The sequence below is a fragment of the Citrus sinensis genome, chromosome 6 (assembly GCF_022201045.2).
Source record: "Citrus sinensis cultivar Valencia sweet orange chromosome 6, DVS_A1.0, whole genome shotgun sequence".
Taxonomy (NCBI): Eukaryota; Viridiplantae; Streptophyta; class Magnoliopsida; order Sapindales; family Rutaceae; genus Citrus; species Citrus sinensis.
The window spans coordinates 14,670,539-14,690,822 of record NC_068561.1 but is presented as its reverse complement, the minus strand read 5'-3'; the positions used below and the strand labels follow the sequence as shown (position 1 = coordinate 14,690,822).

The following is a 20,284-nucleotide window of genomic DNA, read 5'->3' as shown; positions in this document are numbered from 1 at the left end:
TCCGCTCAATTAGTTGTAATTGAGGAAGAACTGAAACTAACCTCCATAATGCTCTTATGGAGACTCGAACCCTTGTACTTAACATTGTAAGTACAAGGCTTCTCCCATTGGACCAAATACCCATTGGTCATAGAGATATGTCTTAATCTTGAATCTCGAGGCAATGCACGCTAAACCAATATTTGCACGTTAAAAAAAAAATGAGTCTTCTCGATGAATAATCTTTTAAATGTTTGGTTTATGTCACATACAAGTAAAAAATGAAGTACCTTTGGAACGAGAATTCAACGAAAAATCAAATCAAGATTCCTTCGCTTCGAAAGAAAAAGGTCACATCCAATTATTTCTTATATATGTTCACACAAGACATACTCGATAATTCAAATAATTACAAATGGCCAAAATAATATTTGATCTTGAATGGATGTTCAAGTACAATAATTAAAGAAGTGGTTCTAATTTTTAATCAATGAATCTAACTAGCTAGCCGTTTTAATAATTCCATATTGATAGGATATATACAAATTAAATTTAATAAAAAAATTTACGTACAAACCGATGTCTCTCACACAATTGGCTGTATAAAATTATAGAATTCAATGTAATTACTAAGGAAATGAGCATATGCAAAATCATCTAACCATTAACCATTTGTGTGAAAAATATTGAATGGATGTTCAAGTAGAATAATAATACATCTTGTTTATTTTTAATTATGATTTAATTATTAAGTGATTTTCAAGTATTTAGGGGGACCCCCCTTCTCATTAAATCTTCGACGTGACAATGATTTGAACGGGACGCCCTGTCCTAAAATTCCAAGGGACTGATGTGTGTGCAACAGACACAACACACAAAGCATTCACACCCTAAATTTCCAACTGTCATAACTAGAATAATAATAAAAACTTACGTGGCTGGATTCTAAGTCCGGTTCTATCTCTAATCCAGCCCTCTTCCTACTAATAAAACGCGTCAATTATGAAGAAGAAGAAGCTTGGAAATGTCTGTCCCTCTTTATCTCCACACACCATTTATATACGATCCTATTATTAGAATCAGACCATCTTCTTCATCCAAACCAAATTCTGGATCAGGATACGTCATCGGAGCCCTAACCCCGGCCCGTCACCGCCGCCGATGGTCATGCAAACCACCATGGCTTGGCTCTCCGGTGCAAGCACCAAAACAACCCACATTAACACCCGCAATCTCTTCTGCCTTGACAAGTCCTCCTCCCCCTCTTCTGTAACCCTTGGCATCCTCTCTTTTGAAACGGCCAGAACCATGTCCCGTCTCGTCCATCTTTACAGGTCACTTTCCAGCGAGGAGTTCTCGGAGCTTTGCGAAGGCGCCTTGAAATCTCAAGGCGTCGCGTTCTTGAACTCCAGCGACGAGCGGTTCCTTCTCAGCCTCGCATGCGCCGAGAAGCTCGAAGAACTCAACAGAGCCGTTAACGCCGTCACCCGCTTGGGACGAAAGTGCACGGATGCCAGCTTGAACCGATTCGATCAAACCTACGCCGAAATGTGTCTCGGAGTCCGAGATTTCGGCAAGTTGGAGTACGCGTCGAAGAGCGTCGAGAAACTCGTCGAGAAAATGGATAAATACGTGAAGGCGACGTCCAACTTGCACGCTGCCTTGGAATCTCTCACCGAGTTGGAAATATCGGAGGGGAAAATCAAGAAATGGAAGCAAAATCTCGGCCCGAAGCAAGCCAACAAAGCCAACACCGATTACTTCGACGAGAAGATCGCTTATCAAAGAAAACAAGTGAAGCATTACAGAGACGTTTCGCTGTGGAACCAAACGTTCGATCAGAGCGTCGGTCTTATGACACGTGTAATCACGATCATATACGCAAGAATCTGTCTACTCTTCGGGCAGTACGTCTCAGACCTCCCTCGCCCTTCAAAAATTACAAAACCTACGTCCCAACGCATGCGTGTCCACCCAGATACAAATTTCATGCACTTCACGTCAAAATCGGGTCCGATTGCTAAATCATCACAGAAATTCGGAACAATCCGGATTGCCAAATCGGGCCCTTTACCGAAATCTGAAGACAAAGTGATTGGAAAAAGAATCCCTCTTGATGTTGTCAAGAACAAAAAGGTTATGCAATTAGCAACGGAGTCCACGGTGGGTGGCGCGGGACTCGCACTACGATACGCAAACATAATCATATATGCGGAGAGATACTTATACGCGCCTACGTGCATTAACGACGAGGCGCGTGGGTATCTCTACGAGTTGTTGCCGGAGAATTTGAAGACGACGGTGAGGGGGAAGCTGTGGGGACACTGGTGTACGAGGGCACACGAGGGGAGTGGCGGTTCACACTCGCTGGCCGAAGGTTGGAGGGAAGCGTTGGAGGAGATGATGTCGTGGTTGGCCCCCGTGGCGCATGACACGGTGAAGTGGCAGCAGGAGAGGTACTTAGAGAAGCAAAGGTTTGATGCTAAGCCGACGGTGATGTTGTTTCAGACATTGCATTTTGCGGATTTGGAGAAGACAGAAGTTGCCATTGTAGAGGTTCTGGTCGGGTTGAGTTGTATATATAGGTACGAAAATAAAAGGCTTGGCGGGCGGCCATCTGGGGATGGGTGTCGATGACAAGTATATAATAATTTTCCAGAAATCTTTTAAGTATTATATTACTAAGTAAGTATATATCAATGAAATTAATTAGCATCTTTAAATCAAAGCTTCTATGTTGCAGTACTTCTAGTTTGGTCTTTTCCTAAATGCTTTTGTGGTTTCGGTTGTTTGAATATGGAATTGCATGTTTGAGTTAATGGGTATCTTAAGATTGCAGAGTAAATTTACAAATGATTAAGCTAGGGTTTCATTTGGGTAAACTGGTGAAGCCAGAGAACAATTTTTATAGACTTTTAGTTTGTGATTTTCATGGGAAGAGAGATAGTTAACTTAGGATGAGGCAGGGTGTAGGGTATATACCTATTGGTTTGAGTGAGAAAATGGGTGTAAAGTTACTATAAACAAAAGAAATATATCTGTTATTATCTATGTTTGGTGGATGTTGAAAACCAAGTTATTTTATTGATAGTTTGATTGACAAATTAAATAATTTATAATTCATGTCGATAGAGTTAAATTTATCATTTTCTTGCGAAAGCTAAGCTATGTGAGTGTTCACAAAACACTTTGACACCTAATTTGGGCAACACAATTGTAAAATAATTAAAACAATGAGCTATCGGATTACTAAAATAAATGAAGCCCTCGCTTGTTGGATAAAATTTTCCCCATCTTTAAAAAGAAGATAAGAATTCTGAAAATCATTGAATCAAGTTCGGGCACCTAACTTGTTGAATATTTGACTATTTAGATCTTTATTTTATTATTTTTTTGCGTGTCTCTATTAAAATAATAAATGATTCAAAGTACAAATCACTTTTTAGTCGATATGGACTGTCTCATCATATTATTTTTAAGTTGAGGGTTTAAACCGCACAAATGTACTGTGAGGTTTCTTTTAAATATTAAGAAGTATATTATGTCTGTTCAAAGCCTATATGTCTAGATTGTGCCATCACAAGGTCGATTTAAGAAGTTCTAGTAAATTTCTAATTGCAAGAATCATCAAGCTTGATATAAATAAATTAATTAATTAATTAGAAATTTATTATTGAAATTTGTTATTTATTTCATATTGAGTAATGCTACACATCCCAAATTTTTTATCTTAAAAAATTGTCCCAAATGACGTAGCATTCTTCAATTGGTTAGTGAGAATAATACGATTAATTCATTTGGATCTTGTAATGACTTACCAACCAATAAATGAATGATATATCATTTAAGATGAAATTTGGGATAAAAAATTTGAGGTGTCTATTATTACTCTTTCATATTATCTCCAAAGGATAGCAATATTTCTCTCCCCTTTTTTTTGTATAACCACCCCACTTTTTAATTTTTTTTACATTATAATGCTATCCTTTAGTGAATTAATTAATATAAATAAATAAATAAATAAATTATTATCTTGTTTATTAGATCCTTTCTTAAATTAAGAAAAATTATTTGATATGCATAACATTTGAATTGATGAAGGGAATGAGATATTATTTAATGGAAAGAATTTAAGAAGACAAATAAAGCTAGTTTTATTTAAATTTTATAATTTTTTACAAAAAATAATTTACTCACATTTTTATGTAACGAAAATATGATTAATTGCTCATTCGACAATTGTCAAATATTATACTTATGTACAGAATCCATATATATGAAATGAAAAACTTGATTTTTTCTAATAAATAACTAAATCTGAAAAAAAAAAAAAGAATATTATAAATATTAAATTAATATGATTATTTTTAGGGGTAGGCACCAACCCGCTCAACCCATGAAACCAATCCCACATGATTTTTTACAGTTTGGGTTGGGTCGGTGAAATATACGGATTGGGCTAGGTTGTGAAATTCCCAACCGAATTTTCAACCCAACCCGCCATATGTAAATGTGTGTGTGTGTGTAATTTTGATATTTTATATAAAAATTAGAAAAACAAAATATAAATATAAAAGGATTAGAAAGCCTCTCACAACAGCCACAACTTTCCCAATTGTAGTAACTCTAAAGCAAATTCCTTTGGTTCAAAAAATAGCCACTCACACATAGAACACAACAAAACGTCACAACTTGGAAGCCTTTTTTAATAGCAACCCAACCGCAAAAGGGTTCTTAGTTCTTTGTAATTTACTTATTGAGTTATGTTTTGAAACAAATTGGTCAACTTTTTATTGTTAAGAATCGATTTGGATTATATTATTAGGTGATTTATATTTTTTTTTATGAAACAAATTGATCAATTTGTTGTTCTTAAGTGTCAAGAACGAGCTCAATTGGATTGGCGTAAATATACTAATTATTATTATTATCATCTTTGGGGAAAAAAATAAAAGCTTTTTGACAAACATCAAGTGGGCAATATTCTACATCAAAACTTCTTACTCTAAAAAGTAAAAATGGGCCTTTTTCAAAAGCCCAACCCAATCAATCTAACCCGACCCGACCCAACCCACAGCTTTATAGGTTGGGTTGATCGTGTTGAGATATATTATGCATTAGGTTAGACTGGGTTGATTTCTTTCAATTTGTGCAGGTTGGGTTGGGTTGTATACTATTTGAAGGGTAGATCTACAGAACATATATTGTTTTTAATAATACGACTATTTGAACTTATTAAACTACTTACTCTTTACGAATTGAAGTCGATCGAGCCTTCAGCAGCTTATGGAATTTTTTATATCATTATGAGGTAATTTCGAGATAGTTGACTAGTCAGGCCAATAATAGTTTCTACATTGAGGGCTTGCTTTTACACTTATTTATTGCCTATTATGTCACTAGTTTTCAGTTGTATCAGCTTCCATTCACTTATCTTAGGTGCCCAGTATTTACAAGGTGTCTCAAGATTTTGCATTCTAATGATACGATCTGAAAAGTTCGGGATAAGATCTTAGGTTGGGCCAACCGATTACTTTCTTTCTATGAGAAGCGAATGCTTATTCGATATGTACTATCTTTTATGTCACTGCATCTATTTCATGTTCGTTGCCCACCTACGATTATAGTCTAGCACTTAGAGAGACTCTTTATTTGGTTCTTATGAGTGATTCTGGGACGAGGTAACAAATTCACTGGTGTAAATGCTCAATGGTTTGTTATCTAGTTGACAAATGTGGCTTGGGTATCCGATCTTTTGATAATATGGTTGAGGCTTTTGAGATTAAGTTTGGTGGCGTTTATGGGAGTAGAATTCATTATAGGCTTTCTATATGAAGTATAAGTATGATAGAGCTACACATCCCAGTCTGGATCAATTGAGCTACACATCCCAGTCTGGATCAATTTCGATATCCTGTCTCTTCTCTCTGGGGATTTATTTGCTCAACTCGCTGTGTTGTTAAGCCTCATATGCGTTGGTTGGTTGGTCAATCATGAAGAGTGTAGTTTTTAGAATTATTGTTGGCTGGGCTCTTGTCCCTTGGCCATTTATAATCCTCTAATGACTTCTATGATGCCGGTTTCTTTTTATTGACAGTGTACAGTCTGCGATAAAGGTAAGCTCCAGGATATATTGCCTTTTTTTATTGGTACATAGATCATTTTGGTTCTTCTTTCTAGCGAGGAGTCGTATTTAATTCGGTAGGATCTTGTCCTTGGTGGCGCTTTTTACTTGTGGATAGCTTGGGAGTTTGTGCGATGTGCTAGACCGAGGGATAAAGCTTTTTTGGTTATTTAGTAGCGATATCACTTCTCAGGTTTTGTTTTTCTCTGGCGATTATTGTATGGATTTTTGGCTACTGATGATGCCTTATGTTCGAGAAGATTTTGAATGGTCTTTGGATGTATTTATGGTCCGGCTATTAAGACTTCTCGGTATTTATTTATTAATTGCCCACCGGTTAACCAAGTTTGGGTTCACTTTTGGCAAATTGTAGGTATGCAAGATGTCATTTTTTTTACTCATATGCTTTGTTTCGTTATTGGCGCCGATGTGTCCTTCTCATTGTCATCTTTGAGTCCTTCTTCTTAGCATTATTCTATGATAAGTTTGGAAGGCTCATAATGCTTTCAGGTTTGATTTGTAGTTTTTCTCTATTATATTGATGTAATTATCTATCAGATGGTAGATCTTAGGCTTGCCAGCTTCCCCTTTAGTTTTAAGCCTTCTCAGTTGAGAGAAGTCTTGAGTTCTTGGATTGCAGAGGATTTAGGAGTCATAGCTTCACTCAGGAGGCTGGTTCGATTAATTTTTTAGACGAGGTTACCTCCCTGGGGTTGCGAAGCTGATAGTGGGTGGTTGCTCTAGAGGCAATCCTGAGACAATTGCTTTGAGTGGCATTCTTCGTAATCATCAGGATGCGATTTTGGCTATTTTTGGATCATTTCTTGACCGCCAATTGATACTTTATGCTGAGCTTATGGTTGGTTATGAGGGGTTAGAGCTTGCTATTTAGTTCAGTTACTCAATGCTTGAGGTAGAGTTAGACTTAGCCACTATAGTTTCTTAAATTCATTCATGGGGTCCTATTCGATAGGAATATGCTTATTTGTTGCATCGGGTGTGTGCTTTGACATTTTCCATTTCTATTTTGGTTAGGCATATTTATATTCAAGTAGGGGTTCAGCCTAACCCTCCACCTTCTTGGTGGTTTCTCGAAAAAAAAAATTATTAAAGTACTCGAAAAAAAAAAAATAAATCCACTTTCAAATTTTGAAATTTTAACTTTTACTCAACAAACCCCTTAAATACCCAATATACCCTTACTAACCTAATTTGTATAATAATAGTGTTTTTACTCATTAAATCCATTAAATTCATTTACAACCCTTAATAAATGTTCAGATTTATTAAACAGACAACTAGCATATTTCAAATATTTTTACACCTAAAATAAACAATATTCTCCATTGCCTCTCGAGGCTATCCAGTAACTCAGCCAACTTATTGCTATCTAGAATATCTTCAATGATTGCATTGAATTTCTCATGTAGTTATTCAAATTCTAGAATATAGATCTAAATTTTTCATGTTGATGGAGCAATACCATAATGGAAGAGAAAGCAAAAATGAAAATGTAGAAATATAGAAATATAAAAATATTTTAAAAGTTTCTAATAGTGATTTATGAGTTTAAAATATTTTAGGTTTCATCAGAATGGCATGCCAAAATCAAGGGAATTAAATAAATGTTAGAAAAATAAAAATGCATAAATGTAAAAAATATTTCAAATTTTCTACTATAAATATAAAAATATTTCAAAAGTTTCCACGTTCATTTTAGCTTTCTTCCGAATGGTATGCCAAAGTTACGGCAATAAAATAACAAATAAATATCAGAACAATATTACAGAGTTAATTGTCTAGAATTATTCTATTTGTAGTAGCCACCTTAGGACATAATTTTTCTAAAATGTTGTATTCGAGATGTTTGTAAATAGTGTGATGATATGCACCCCAATTAGGTGTTACAGGTAGAACATAATAACCTAACGGTAAAAGTAGTTGTAAAAGCTTATAATTAATAAACATAAATTAAAATAGAACATAAACTAAATTAATAAAATAATAAGTTATACATCAACAAAATGATTGCTAAATACATAGCCGAGAGCAATAATTCTACGGAGATAGTATATGCACTAGCTTTTATCTAAAAGGTAAAAATGTAAGGAATTGGACAAGTGGGATAAGATAAGGTTATAGCACGATGCTATAAGATGACTCATTTCAGGCATATTCATCTATTGGTAATATGCTAACTAATTCTCATAATGTGAAAGGATGTGAATAAGCTCACTTATAATTTCAGGTCCATATAATTTTCCCTAATCATTTAAGTAAGAGTACAACTCATTCAATAAATCTATCCTCACTTGTACCCGTCCATCCTCACTCAAGCTTATTAAGTCAGCTCTCACTCTAAAACCATGGTTACCATCAGCTGCAACATCTTAATATGACGAATATATGGTTGAAATCCAATTGAAAGTTCATCAATATATGTAAAAAAACCAAAAATAAAATGTAAATGAAAGAAATTAATACCTCTTTGGGATTAAAATTATCGTCAACATTGTTTTGGTCCTCCATAAAATCAATATGAATCACTTTATACATGTTCTAAGATTAATAAAAAAAATATAGAATATCAATTTAGAATTTAAAAAGTACGTTGAATGTTAGGATGGGTTTAAAGATTAAAAGTTCTCCCTTTTTTTTCTTGTTTATCATATTTTAATGTCAATAATTATAATTTAATTTAGGAGAATTTTAATCATTAAAAATTATTTTCCAATGTGGGTTTAATGACCCAAATTTTAATTATTTAAAGGGTGGATTTACCAAATATATTTCCTTCATGATCTATATCTTCATCTTCACATAAATGGAAGAAAGATTATAGGGAAAGGTTCTGACATTAAAGATTTTTATTTTTATTCTACAGGGTAATTTATTAAAAGCTGCGCAAAAAATTCAGTCCAGCGCCGGACCTAATCAGTGTCAATAAGTGGGGTTGCTTTTGGAGGGGGGGAGGGGGGAGGAAATTGGCCGGAAATATTACCACCAATTCCCAAGTTGTTCAGTTATCAGTTTCTGTGGAAACTGATAACCTCTGCAGGCAGAATTGTTTACAGTCAAGCTGTTTAGGCCCTGATGCCTAAAATCACAGTTACATCACAAAGGCCCATAAAGATTTGTTTGTGAATGAGCAAGACAAAATAGAATCCTACAGAGCAGTGTAGACTCCGGAATTACAACTTCACAATTCACAAGCAAACGTTAACTGAAAGCAACGTTTTGCTTGTTCCGGAATTGGCTTTTCATTTTCCTGCAAATGGACCACTCAAAAGGTCAAGGCCAGTAACGGATCACTCCACCAATTGCTCCCAAGACAAGAGGCTGCCAAAATGAGATTTCTTGAACGTCCGACACTCTTTCAAAACATGATATGTAGAAATGCGTCTCCATGGGTTTGCATTTTTAACTCATGCATGGCTATTGGCGATTTAACTTCGAGATTTATAGTCATCAGAAAACGATAGGCCTTCAATGGCGACAATTATTATGACTACACCAGAAGTTTCTGGGTTAGTGTTTTTTCCGCTAGAATGATTCAAATCTTCGACGACCAAATTATCATAGAAAATTTGGTTAAAATCCTTTAATTTATAGTTTGTCGATATTGTTATTCTAATCTTACTTATAAATTTACGTTTTAATATATATTTATATAATTGCTTTATGTATCTGTTTAGTTATACAAGGAATATCAACACATGTTTTTTTGTTTGAATACATGTTCCAAAGATAAGCTTAAAATGGCTTTTGGTAAAGGCAAATATTGTGAATCATGTAGAGAAAGAAGAAGATTGACGCACATATCGAAAAGATATAAAAGATAATAAAGGTTTAGTACTTCGGAGATTTTATGCACAAACCAAGCATTTTAATTATTATTGGAGATTTCTCCGGTGGCCAAGTTGGAATTTTAATTATTTTGATGAGGGTGACTGGAGTTACTGTTCCGTTGATTTTGGTGTTGGAAGAAGTAAAATTTGAATAATATTTCGACAGTCACAAATGAAAGAAACAACAAATTCCACAATAGAGAAATAATAAATTTGAGGGAAGAATAACGTAAAAGCAAAATTAAATTTCAATTGAAACCTTTTCGTTTTTTCTTCAAGACTTATCATAGTTTTATTTAGAGGGAGTAATATAGATCATTGATATGAAATGATTTTTTTTTTTTATTCAGGTTAACATAAATTGACACGATTGTTAAAGTATTGACACAATATGATACGAGTGATAATAATATCGTATTTGTGCTTGATTACCTCAATACATTTACTTGTTTTTGACACAAATATCAAATTATTAACATAAGGTAATTTTATTGAAAAGAACCACTAATATATTTATACTTAACCTAAATATTTATTTTGTACACAAACGTATTCGTGTAGTGTTAGGCTGTCAGCTCATTCATGTCCTATTTAATAATAATATTTACATATTTATCATATTCTAAATTAATGTTTAACTTGTATGATATTTAGTACGTTAAATGAGTTTAACATGACCGAATAAAATGGGTCATATTTATATTTTGATGTAATAATAAATGAGTCATGTTATACATATTAATAGAAAGGAAAAAATTAAAAAAAGAAAAAGAAAAAGAACGGAATTATTCAAATTTTAGTGGTGAAGAAAGAAGCCAAAACCCAAACCTCATGATAGGCAAGTTTCGGGAAGCCTCTAGTTTTTGTTTGCAAGCAATGCGTATGCACGCGCAATGAGCCCATTGAAAGCTTTAAACGTCCACCTCACCAACTAATGCCACGTAATAAATAAGAATAAAAGAGAAAAAAAAAATCTCTCAAATCGTGTGGCCGTTAGCCATTCGTAAGCCAATCCATCGTATTTTCATTTTCCCATACAATTTTTTATAAATCGCTCACTCCATCTGTATAAATAAGTCCACCCGAACTCCTCACTCCCTGTCCAATTGTATTGTCCGTTGTAAAACAGCAACGTTTTACAGAACCGAATTCAGTTCCATTTCGTCTTCTTGTCTTAAAATAGCCCGCTTCATCTCAACCGTTTGTGCAAATGGCTACTGTTGTCTCCACCGTCGGAGCTGTTAACAACGCATTACCGGTATCATGTTTTTCCCGCCCTTTTTTGTATTTCACTAAGATTTCATCTCTTTTTTTTTTCTTCTTCTTCTTTTGGGTCGTAGTTATTGCCAAACTTGCTCTTTTAAGCTTGTTTCTTCATTGTTCTAATCGTCTCACTTAACTTCCTCATTTGTAGGAACACAAGATTGATCTCCCAATCTACTTTTGTAGTTCCCTTTTGTTGTTAGTAAAAAATTGTTACTTGTGTTGTGATGTTTGATATTAAAATTTTTGTGTGCGGATTGGCTTAACTAGAAAACCCCGCTCACATGGGTGGTGAGAGAATTGGGTTGAAAAGAATATTGCATATCGAAGTTGATTTATAGACGTTTCTCAATGTGGGGGTTTGCTTAGGAATTCAGTTGAGATATTGGATCTTTGGTTTCTTTACAATCTTGTAGTTCATTGAGTGTTGAGCAGAAGGTATCTTTGGTGCAGTTGAAAATAAATGGATCTAGTAGGTTTTCTTTGGTGCCGAGCTCAGTATTTTTGGGGAAGAGCTTGAAGAAGGTGAGCTCGAAGGTCAGCCAGCAGAGGATTTTGTCGAAGAGTTTCAAGGTTGTGAGCGAATATGATGAGGAGAAGCAGACTTCTCAAGACAGATGGGCAGGCCTTGCATACGACATATCAGATGACCAACAGGACATTACTAGAGGAAAGGGAATGGTGGACACACTCTTCCAAGCTCCCATGGAGAGCGGAACTCACTATGCGGTCATGAGCTCCTATGATTACATCAGCCAAGGTCTTCGCCAGTAAGTACCTAACTGTAGAAATTGAAAATAATGAAATGGCATTGAGTTTCTACTTTATAGATTGGACTTGAATTTTGAACTTGAATTTTGATCATAGGTTGCTTTTGAATTGCTTTTAGGTACAGCTTGGACAACACTCTGGATGGTTTATATATTGCCCCTGCATTTATGGATAAGGTCGTTGTTCACATCACCAAGAATTTCTTGAATCTCCCAAACGTTAAGGTGGGTTAGCTGAGCTTTTCTTAGAATTTTTTTTTCCAAAAAAATTGGTGCTTATTTAGAGATGAAGAAAATTTTAATGATTCATAAATGATCACGACAGGTTCCTCTCATATTGGGTATTTGGGGAGGCAAAGGTCAAGGAAAGTCATTCCAGTGTGAGCTCGTCTTTGCCAAGATGGGAATCAAGTGAGTTAATTCCATTCCCATAACTTTCTATATATCGCTTCTTTCTTTTGGATAAATGAAATTTTATTAATTAATCAAAAATGGATCACAAGACTGCTCATAGATTAAGTATATGAATGCCAAGTGATGCAATAAAGCTAAATCCCCCAACTATAAACAAATATCTTGATTCAAGAGATTAGCAAGTCAAGAATTCTTTGAAAGCCTGTAGCTCTGTTTTATTCTTGCTCAATCTTTGTGAATCTGAACATGCAGCCCCATTATGATGAGCGCTGGTGAATTGGAAAGTGGAAATGCTGGAGAGCCCGCAAAATTAATTAGGCAAAGGTATCGTGAAGCAGCAGACATCATCAAAAAGGGAAAGATGTGCTGCCTTTTCATCAATGATCTTGATGCAGGAGCCGGTAGGATGGGTGGGACTACCCAATACACAGTCAACAATCAAATGGTGAATGCCACCCTCATGAACATTGCTGACAACCCAACCAACGTCCAGCTCCCTGGTATGTACAACCAGGAAGAGAATCCCCGTGTTCCCATTATAGTCACTGGTAATGACTTCTCCACGTTGTATGCTCCTCTCATCCGTGATGGTCGTATGGAAAAGTTTTACTGGGCCCCTACTCGGGAAGACAGGATTGGTGTCTGCTCTGGTATCTTCCGTACTGACAATGTTCCCAAGGAGGATATTGTCAAGCTTGTTGACACTTTCCCTGGACAATCTATTGGTAAGTTTTATGTTATAAATCTCCAATAGGAATTCTAAAATTATGTTCAACTGCAGTTTGGTAACAAGTCTGCAACATACGTATGAAATTGATAACTGAAAGCAGTTGTTGGCTCACCGAGAAACAAACTGAACAAGAAACTGAATGAATTACATCACATGGATATGTAGATAAGAGAATACAAGCAACTTGGATTTTGAAACCTACTTTTTGGTGTGCAAAACAGTGCATAACCAGTATAATGTGGAATAAGGGACATGAAGTGATACAAAATCAATTATAAAGAACATACTAATTGTCAATATTTCTGTTGCAGACTTCTTTGGTGCCCTCAGGGCAAGAGTGTACGATGATGAGGTGAGGAAGTGGATATCAGAAGTTGGAATAGAAAGAATTGGCAAGAGGCTTGTGAACTCAAAAGAGGGACCCCCAACTTTTGAGCAACCAAAAATGACTCTTGACAAGCTCCTTGAGTACGGAAGAATGCTTGTCCAAGAGCAGGAGAATGTGAAGAGAGTCCAACTGGCTGACAAGTACTTGAGCGAGGCAGCCCTTGGTGATGCTAATGATGATGCTATCAAGAATGGAAGTTTTTATGGTTAGGCCTCAGCCCTAAAGGCCTTGATGGAGTTTTGCATCTGGATTTAGGATTCTGATGGAACAATAAATGGTGCCAATTTACTCAAAAAATTTTTATCATTTGTTTTGATACAGGTAAAGCAGCACAACAGGTTAAAGTTCCTGTCCCTGAAGGCTGTACCGATCCAGCTGCAGCAAACTATGATCCAACTGCTAGGAGCGACGATGGCAGCTGCAATTACCAATTTTAGTTTGTATTAGCCATTTAGGTATATTACAAAGGAAAACCCTGCCTAATCTTGCAATTGTGTAAATAATGTATACTTTTTCATCTTTGTTTCTTGGTCCTGGAAGATGCTTTGTTTCAATCATTCTTTGCAGTTGCAAAACTTCATTTTGTTGTGTTTATAGTTTTGTAATTATACAATGGCAACATCAGTCCACCTAAACAGACTCAAAGTCTGTTTGAGAGCTTAGATAAGCTGTGGGATTGGATTGGATTTAGGGACTAAAATAATAATTTAATCTAAAATATGTTTAGTTATGCCAACTAATGAAGAAAACTAAAATTTAGTTAAAAATTAATAGGATTATTAATCCGTAGTTTTATATGGGTTTAAGTTGGATAAATTTAAAAAAAAAATTAATGTTCTTTTTTATCCTTTTTTTTTCATTTAACCTAATATTTTAATAAAATTTAAACATAGAAGTTCATTTCATAATTTTTTAACCTATAATTTTATATTATATAGAATTTCAAAATTTTATTCAATAATTTATTTTAAATTATATTTCATTTAAGATTAAATATCAAAATTTTATTCTTTGATTTATCTAAACTAGCATTGAATATTAAAGAGAAAAATAATCAATTATTTTTTAAAAAATAATATTGAATATTAGATATTAAAATCAGTAGTTATCAATATAATTTAAACAATATAATATTATTTAAATAGTTATTTAGCTCTATTAAATTGACTTAACATACTCATATTTGACATCTTACCAACCAAAAGAGAATACTATATATAATTTAATATAATTTAATTTAATCCAATCCTGCATTCTAAACGAAACCAAAATGTTGTCAAATCAAGAGTTTAGTATTTCGTCCACTCACTCCTAACTCAGGACTCAGCCCACAGATTTCTATATTTTTAATGTTTTGCTCCAACAACTTTAAACAAAGTTCTAATGATAATGCGTCATTGGTTTATTCTATAGTTAACATTATTATCACCAAAGCTTTAACTAATCTCCACCGGTTCTGAAGAAAATCACATGGCGATTTCCAATAGGGTCAGAATGGTCCAACGAGTATTCGTACTCAAGTGCGTCAGCCTGATCACCACTTTCAATACTTTAGAATTTTTTAAGAAACCCTAACAGCAGCATTCTGTGGCCCTATGCAACAAGCCAACAGCATGTCCAGCCAAGCTACAATATATTTTGGTGACTGTTTTTGACTACTTGGTTTTAGCAAGCAATTAAAATGCTTCGAGATTCTCAAAGTCCAAGATTGTTTTAGGTTTGAAAGCTGGAACCTCTGATACCAATCATTCCAGTCCCCAGGGATTTTAGTTTTCAAATAAAAGGAATCACAAAGTAGTTAGGCATTTTCATACAAGTTAATCATGGTGGCGTGTGCGTGACTTAATGGCCGCTGCAAATGCATCATTACTAGTGACATTAGTTTAATCCCTAAAGATAAGCACTGCCTGGAGTGTAATATTATTGCATAGCCTGGAGTTTAGGCCCCAAGTCAAGTTGCATGCTGCGCACGTTTCGATTTTGAATGGAAGTGGTGGGTATCGACTTTGAACTTTGACAGTGAGCCCCTTATCTAAAATCAATTTTCAAAGAGTCAGTTAACAGAGGTGGAAAGTGATGCAATAGATTGCAACTGAAGACCATTTCATATTAAAATTTTCTCTTAACTTGTTCCTGATGACAAGTCGAGGAACAGTTTGGGATATCTCAATCTTGGACAAACCAGCATTCCATTCCCATTAGCAATTAGCTAAAAGCTAATAGGAAAAGAACAACTTGGCTTTATTATGACAGCCATTTCATCAACTAGTATCCTTTAATTATTTTTTGTTTTTAGGCACATTCTGCTTTCCATAATCATTGCATCACAAAGGAGAAAAGAGAACAAATGAGTCCTTTCCTTTTGAATTTTGGTTGCTGGTAAGATTTTGTAACAAGATTATTCACAAGTCAATTTGGTGAGACCTAGAGTCTTGAAGATAACTCTACTTAGCCAACGAGCCACATTATTTAAAATTATGGATCTTTTTACTCATTTCTTTTTTTTTTCGAAAGATTACTCATTTGAATTTCGTAGGCCACATTTTCAATTAAAAAAAAAAAGGAGCCTGCATGCACCAAAAGGTAGGTTAGATTCATACCAGGAAAAAAACCTTTTAAGCCTTGTGATTAGCCTTTGATGGAGGCAGGTGAGCTTCAGCACTGAGATATTGATAAATTTTTTAAACCGAAAAGCAAGCCAATAGTGTAACTTGGGCGGCTCCACTATTGTTTCACAAGCCAGTCTCTGTTGAATTGTTTGACAAGTTAGTGCCCCCGAAAGTGGATTAAAAGAAGAGCAAGTGTCATTTTCAGATTCACGTATACATCAGATATTCTTCTTCTTCACCATGTAATTAAACAGAGCTGTTTATAGACTTTCAATGGTGGTGGCTTTGCTAGTTGGAAAGTTCATATAAGGATTCATTATACTGCATTGATTTTTTTTTTGTTTTAACTCTTTGGTCTGTCTTTCACTGTATGCTTACCTTTTAGCCCCATGTGAAAAATAGATGCTTTCTGTCCTTGCTTAGAAACCCACTAGCCACCTGCTTTAACAGATCTGCTTACAATTTCTCTCATGTACAAATTCCAACCTCACCAACCTACCAACCCATTCAAAATCTAAGCCAATTTTGATTCAAACCCCTTCGTTTTATTTTCCCTTTTGCGTCTAGCATGGCCAGTTTCCTCAGAATTTTCTCTGCTCTAATCTTTCTCTCCATCCCAGTTTCATCTCAGCTTGATGAACTCTTCTTCCCAGGCTTCAAAGATTTGAGCAACAATCTAACCTTGCAAGGGATTGCAAAGATTGAAAACAACGGCATTCTTCAGCTAACAAATGATACAAGTAGAAAGATGGGTCAAGCATTTTATTCATCAACACTTCGGTTCAAGAACTCATCAAACAGCAACGTTTTTTCTTTTTCCACCTCATTTGCTATTGTAATTGTCCCTGAGTATCCAAGACTTGGTGGCCATGGCCTTGCTTTCACGATCTCGCCGTCGAATGATCTCAACGGCCTTCCAAGTCAATATCTAGGCCTGCTAAATTCTACTGATATTGGAAACTTCTCAAATCATTTGTTTGCTGTTGAGTTTGATACGGTTCAAGATTTTGAGTTCCAGGACATCAATGATAATCATATTGGCATTGACATCAACAGCATGAAGTCTAATGCCTCTGTTGAAGCTGCTGTCTACACCGACAATTCAACAAAACAAGATTTGAGCCTCAAGGGTGGAAAGGCAATCCTAGTTTGGGTTGATTATGATTCAGCTGAAAATATTCTCAATGTCACAGTCTCTCCAAATTCTTCCAAACCAAAAATTCCCATCTTGTCGTTTCGTGTAGATCTTTCACCGATCTTTAATGAATTCATGTATGTTGGCTTCTCTGCCTCAACAGGTTTACTCGCAAGTTCACATAACGTTTTAGGCTGGAGCTTTAAAATCAATGGACCAGCTCGAGCTCTTGATCTGTCTTCTCTTCCTTCACTTCCAGGCCCCAAGAAGAAGCATCATACAGGTGCCATTGTAGGTGTTTCAATAGCATCAGTAGTTCTTGCAATATGTATATTATCTTTAGCAATTATTTACATCATTAAGAAAATAAAAAACGCGGAAGTTATTGAAGATTGGGAGCTGGAGGTTGGACCACAAAGATACTCATATCAAGAACTTAAGCAGGCAACTAATAATTTCAGTGCCAAGCAGCTACTTGGACATGGTGGATTTGGTCAAGTTTACAAAGGAACACTGCACAATTCAAAGACAGAAGTTGCCGTTAAGCGAATTTCGAATGAATCAAAACAAGGTGTCCGTGAATTTGTATCTGAGATTGCTACTATTGGCAGACTTCGCCACCGGAACTTGGTTCAGTTAGTAGGTTGGTGCAGGAGAAAAGGTGATCTTCTTCTTGTTTATGACTTCATGGCTAATGGCAGCTTAGATAGTTTCTTATTTGATGAGCCAAAAGCAGTTCTCAATTGGGAGCAAAGGTTTAAAATCATAAAGGGTGTTGCCTCTGGGCTGCTTTACTTACACGAAGGGTATGAACAAGTTGTGATTCATAGAGATGTTAAGGCTAGTAATGTGTTACTAGACAGTGAATTAAATGGAAAATTGGGTGATTTTGGTCTTGCAAAATTGTACGAACACGGTACGAATCCTGCCACAACACGTGTTGTTGGCACGTTAGGCTACCTAGCACCAGAGACGCCCAGAACAGGGAAGTCCTCAGCAAGTTCAGATGTGTTTGCATTTGGTGCACTTTTGTTGGAAGTTGCATGTGGCCGCAGGCCTATTGAGACAAGGGCATTGCCTGAAGAACTAGTGTTGGTTGATTGGGTGTGGGGTAAGTATGGAGAAGGCAGAGTCCTTGAAGTTATTGATCCTAAGCTAAATGCTGAATATGATCAAAGTCAAGTGTTGATGGTGCTCAAATTAGGGCTATTGTGTTCAAACAATTCACCTGCGGCACGGCCTACTATGCGTCAGGTTGTGAGGTGCTTAGAGGGAGAGCTTGAGTTGCCTGACACTTTGAGAGGACCAAGATCATCTGATGGTGATAAAGCTGCTGAAGGGTTTGATGATTTGTTGAATTCTTTGGCGTCTTCATCTTTTGATAAAACGACATCTTGTTCATACTTTGAAAATGGTGTAAGCTATCCTTCTCTATCTACTTCTCCAATTACTCTTGTTTATGGAAGGGATTAGAGGTTGGATCTTGAAACAAAAATTTTGAATTTTTTTTTTCCTTTTGAGTGTCATGATTTCTCGGTTGTATTATGTCCAAACTTGTAAGAAAGGATTTCCAAAAGAGAATACAAATGAAAAACCATGTGCTATAGAACATAATTGATCTTGAATATCAAGCTTTGGTCATGTTACATTGTTAATCTTCATTTTTATGAGTTTGTCTCTTTTCATCAACCTTATTCCCTCAATAGGATAGTAACTACATCATGTGCTTGCAAGCCTAAAATACGGGGCATTGTCATTTGGCTTTCCCTTTGAGCAAATGAGTCATCAATAACTATTTAAAACAGTTTGTTGTAGAGAGATAAGGTGATTGCTTCAAGAAAAACAGATAACAAAGGATAAGGTCAAGGTGAGGTTTGGTTTATTAAATTCATATGATAGTAACTGATGCTAATGTTTGACACAAAGAAGGAGATTCAGAGACATCTCTTCATCAAGCATGTTTTTTAAGACTAATAATCAATTGATATTTAACATTTATCCCACAAATTGGCAATTAAAGATTTGGTTTCTGGGTCAGAATTCAAATGTTAGAGAAGGCAGTAGATAGAATGCATTGTCTAAAACGCAATGAACTCGAGCTGGGAATGACTTGTAGCAAAAAGCCAAGCGGTATTGTTATTTCAAAATTCAAATGATGAAAAGATGGACCAAAACGAATATAATAATGCGTTTGCATTAAAATATGTTTTCTCATTGGCTGCCTTTGTGTATAAAGGAAAAAGCTATTTTCCCCGATTTTAAACCCCGAATTGCACCCCGAATTGAAACGCACCGTTTTGGCAAATAGAAAACGCACCGTTTAACCTTTGCTTTTGACTATCTCTCTCTGCAAAATCTATCTCTCAGTCTCTCACACACCTGCAAAATCTCTCTCATTTAACCTCGTTTAACCTTTGCTTTTGACAATCTCTGGTCCCGGAAGAGACGAATAGAATGCGCATGGCCATGGACTCGGATTGGCTGGCTTACTCGCCTTTGCTTAGCTTTTCATGTAGTTCCGTCAGGGTCTTTCAGAGATGATGACGGAGAGAGATCGGTTGAGTTGATTCCCCTCCAAGGCCAGTGACTCGAGAGAAACTTTCAGATGCTTGCTTCCCCGCAGCAAAAGAATCGACAATACTTGCCAGCCAAAATATTTGATTACGTGATCATTTCTTATTGGTGGTCCCTCAAAGTTGTTTCCTCGACCTGGATCATTAATTCGTTATTATAATTCGAAGTTGAATTTTTTTTTTTAAAAAGAAGAATCGTTAAGAATTTAAGAAATTAAAAAAAAAAAGATGTTAAATTGGTAACTCGGGAGCATTCCGGGGACAAGTTCTGTGACAAACTGGTACGTTCTTAACGAACTTATATGTTGTAGAAATTGGCAATTATTATATATTATTAATCATGAGTTAATTTCGTTAACGAAATTCGGAAGTTTGAATTTATGTAAAATTATTTGTGGAAAAAAAATGGTTGGAGTCGGCGGCGGCGGCAGTGGAGCAGGGGATGGAAGCA

At 35.6% G+C, this 20,284-nt stretch overlaps 3 protein-coding genes across 3 annotated transcripts; all 3 read left to right on the top strand.

The window, feature by feature from the left end:
* Positions 1–1,158: 1,158 nt before the first annotated feature.
* On the top strand, positions 1,159–6,995 carry LOC107177408 (uncharacterized). The gene is made up of 3 exons (XM_025100081.2): positions 1,159–2,535; positions 6,662–6,778; positions 6,897–6,995. Exons 1-3 carry the CDS (start codon positions 1,159–1,161, stop codon positions 6,993–6,995), a joined length of 1,593 nt encoding a protein of 530 aa, XP_024955849.2.
* Positions 6,996–11,023: 4,028 nt separating this feature from the next.
* On the top strand, positions 11,024–14,108 carry LOC102630057 (ribulose bisphosphate carboxylase/oxygenase activase 2, chloroplastic). The gene is made up of 7 exons (XM_006480794.4): positions 11,024–11,209; positions 11,668–11,984; positions 12,104–12,209; positions 12,310–12,395; positions 12,651–13,123; positions 13,440–13,721; positions 13,838–14,108. The coding sequence occupies exons 1-7, from the start codon at positions 11,162–11,164 to the stop codon at positions 13,951–13,953; spliced, it is 1,428 nt and encodes a 475-aa protein (XP_006480857.1). The 5' UTR covers positions 11,024–11,161; the 3' UTR covers positions 13,954–14,108.
* A 2,030-nt stretch (positions 14,109–16,138) lies between these two features.
* LOC102630356 (L-type lectin-domain containing receptor kinase S.4-like) lies at positions 16,139–18,906 on the top strand. The gene has a single exon (XM_006480795.4). It carries the CDS (start codon positions 16,694–16,696, stop codon positions 18,731–18,733), a length of 2,040 nt encoding a protein of 679 aa, XP_006480858.1. The 5' UTR covers positions 16,139–16,693; the 3' UTR covers positions 18,734–18,906.
* Positions 18,907–20,284: the final 1,378 nt, after the last annotated feature.

Bases quoted from the DNA above. Each gene is read 5' to 3' on its own strand.
- LOC107177408 (XM_025100081.2), top strand. From the start codon at position 1,159: ATGGCTTGGCTCTCCGGTGCAAGCACCAAAACAACCCACATTAACACC. The intron at 2,536-6,661 runs GTTCTGGTCGGG...ATTATCTATCAG, and splicing joins CAGAAGTTGCCATTGTAGAG to ATGGTAGATCTTAGGCTTGC. The intron at 6,779-6,896 runs GTTCGATTAATT...CGTAATCATCAG, and splicing joins TAGCTTCACTCAGGAGGCTG to GATGCGATTTTGGCTATTTT.
- LOC102630057 (XM_006480794.4), top strand. From the start codon at position 11,162: ATGGCTACTGTTGTCTCCACCGTCGGAGCTGTTAACAACGCATTACCG. The intron at 11,985-12,103 runs GTAAGTACCTAA...AATTGCTTTTAG, and splicing joins ATCAGCCAAGGTCTTCGCCA to GTACAGCTTGGACAACACTC. The intron at 12,210-12,309 runs GTGGGTTAGCTG...TGATCACGACAG, and splicing joins TGAATCTCCCAAACGTTAAG to GTTCCTCTCATATTGGGTAT.
- LOC102630356 (XM_006480795.4), top strand. From the start codon at position 16,694: ATGGCCAGTTTCCTCAGAATTTTCTCTGCTCTAATCTTTCTCTCCATC.